At 49.0% G+C, this 2,741-nt stretch overlaps 1 protein-coding gene across 1 annotated transcript; it reads right to left on the bottom strand.

Annotated features, from left to right (window-relative positions):
• Positions 1 to 315: 315 nt before the first annotated feature.
• LOC117021237 (gap junction alpha-3 protein-like) lies at positions 316 to 1,083 on the bottom strand. The gene has a single exon (XM_033104051.1). The coding sequence runs from the start codon at positions 1,081 to 1,083 to the stop codon at positions 316 to 318; it is 768 nt and encodes a 255-aa protein (XP_032959942.1).
• Positions 1,084 to 2,741: the final 1,658 nt, after the last annotated feature.

Genomic DNA, 2,741 nt, shown 5'->3' with positions numbered 1-2,741 from the left:
TGTATGAGAAATCTATCATCTAGCACTTACTTAAAGATCAAAGAAAGCCAGGATATATCAGAATATTCTGGTTTGTTCTTTTAATTTTTTTGTCTCTTTCTCTTTTCTTTTCAAAGTTAAGATATATTTTTTTGTCAATTTTATGAAAATAAAGAATAACACAGTAAAATAAAGTTTAAACAAGAGAAAGTGACTGGTTCCATCAAAATGATTTAGAATTTAAAAAAGGGACTTGGGCTCTGTGAATGTAGTCATGTATGATCTTTTTTCACAGAGTGTACAGAGCTGACTGGATGATGGTTGGGTGGCTGGACCCTACTGGGAGGAGGGTGGGCTCCCACCCCCAGGTTTTGTGGCCCTCATCCTGGATTTAGGGGTGTCTGGGCTAACAGGATAGGTTATGCCCTTTTTAAGCTTCTTCCAGCCGAGGTGGTAGAGCTCCAGCACATTGAGAAGGAGGGACAGGCCGGCCACGGCCAGCATGAAGATGATGAAGATGGTCTTCTCCGTGGGCCTGGAGATGAAGCAGTCCACGGTGTTGGGGCAGGGCGACCGGTCACATCGGTAGAGAGGCTTCAGCTGAAAGCCATACAGGTAGTACTGACCAACGATGAAGCCCACCTCAAAGAGCGTCTTAAAGATGATGTTGAAGACGTAGGTCCTGAGCAAGGCCCCGGAAATGCGGACCTTGCCCCGGTCATCCCGTACTGGGGGCCTGTCCTGGCCATGGTCACTGTCTCCCTTCAGCTGCTCTTCCCTCTCTTTCTTCTTCTGTTCCCTGCGCACGATATGCAGCACGTGCCCCAGGTAGATGAGGGTGGGCGTGGACACGAAGATTATCTGGAGCACCCAGAAGCGGGTGTGGGAGATGGGGAAGGCCTTGTCGTAGCAGACGTTCTCGCAGCCCGGCTGCTGCGTGTTGCAGGTGAAGTCTGACTGCTCGTCTCCCCACACATCCTCCGCAGCAACTCCCAGCACCAAGATTCTGAAGATGAACAGGACTGTCAGCCAGACCTTGCCAATGACCGTGGAGTGCTCCTGTGCAGCATCCAATAGTCTCCCCAGAAGGCTCCAGTCGCCCATTGCTCAGACTGCCAGCCTGTAAGAGGACACACCTGTTAATACACAGGTGGGACAGGTGAGCTGTAGTGGAAGCACCCACAGGGGCAGGTGTCCTCCTGTATTGGCATTGGAAGAGTGTCATTGGGTGGTTGTCCTCCATCCTCCCACATGGGCTGCATTGCCGAATTCTCCGTGGGTATGTGTGTACATGTGTGTACATGTGTGCATGCATGCATTTACAGGTGTGTCCTTGACAATATATGTTGTGCATATGTGTACATATATGAGCTTGTGAGTGCGTACATGTGTATATTGTGCACTTGTGCCTGGAAACATATACAGTATATATATATATATACGTGTCTGTACATGTGTGCCCATGTATTTGGACATGTGTATGCATGTCATATCTGTGTGTACAATTGTGCATGTGTGTGGTTGCCTGTACATGTATGTCTTTCCATGTACATATTATGTGTGTACATGTGTGAGCCTGTATGTGTGGTTGTACCTGAGTCCATGGATGTGTGTCATGTACTTACATTCCATGTAAATATGTATGCACGTGCATTCATCATGTACTTGCACACATGCCTATATGGGTTTCCATGCATGTGTACCTGTATGTACATCTGTATGATGTATGTGGGCATGTATATGTGTGTACATGTACACGTGTATAAGTGAGTGATATGTACCTATATGTACATGTACGTGTGTGTGTGCATTGTGTGTATCTATCTGTGTGTGCCTATACGTGTCTGCCACTACCATCCCACACAGGGTTAAACCGAGGTCTACACATGACTATGGTAGTCAGGTATGTTACCCTACACAAGTCGGACTAAAACGAGAGCAGCACAGGTCACTTAATTAACTTCAAAGGAGAAGAAACGAGACCAAAGAAGAGAGTTGACCTGCCTAAGGGACACGGATCTCTCCTGGCCTCCAAAGGCCGTCCTGCTCTCTTCCAGGCACTGTGTCTCCAGGAGATCTGGGGCTGCGTGTGCTGTGGGCCAGTCCCCATTCTCACCCTTCCTGTTCATGTGAGATTAGAGCAGCTTTCTCCCCAGTTGCCGCCACGCCCATGCCACCGTCACACCTCTGCCATTGTAACCTGGTACCTCCTCCATCACTGACTTTCTCTTTCACTTGACACATGTGACATAAATGTTTCACTCTCCACACGTCCCCGGGTAGGAGCCCGAGTCTCCACCTGTAAGGTGGGGACGATGGTCATCCTCAGTGGACTGCCTCTCAGATGGAGGGAGATAAGACCCGTGGGCCCTCTTTGTGAGGTGACAGTGCTCCTAGGACACAGGGGACCAAAACCACAAGATGTCTTCCATGTCACCTCTTACCAAACGGGCCAGATGCTCTAAACAGGAACTAAAGACAGAGTGCCGTGCTCAGGGCCAGTCTGTGCAGTAAGGAAAGTGGGCTCCAAGTCTGTTTGGGCACCTGAGACCTGTAGACAAACCTGAGCCTTCACGTGTGCCACCAGCCTCCGTGCCCCACACCGTGAGTGGCATTGGCTCTACTTTGCATGACCTTAGAAGGTAACAGGTTTTCTTTTAGAAACTTAATGACAGATCATGAAACAACCCACCCTCCCATGAAGGACATCGGATGTCAGGGCACCATTCTGGTCACAACCTGCTTCTCCTCCAAGCTATCCA

The sequence above is a fragment of the Rhinolophus ferrumequinum genome, chromosome 4 (genome assembly GCF_004115265.2).
Source record: "Rhinolophus ferrumequinum isolate MPI-CBG mRhiFer1 chromosome 4, mRhiFer1_v1.p, whole genome shotgun sequence".
Lineage (NCBI taxonomy): Eukaryota > Metazoa > Chordata > Mammalia > Chiroptera > Rhinolophidae > Rhinolophus > Rhinolophus ferrumequinum.
This window is presented reverse-complemented; position numbering and strand designations above follow the sequence as displayed.

What these genes read in the sequence shown, in the direction of transcription:
- LOC117021237 (XM_033104051.1), bottom strand. Translation starts at nt 1,083, where the DNA reads ATGGGCGACTGGAGCCTTCTGGGGAGACTATTGGATGCTGCACAGGAG.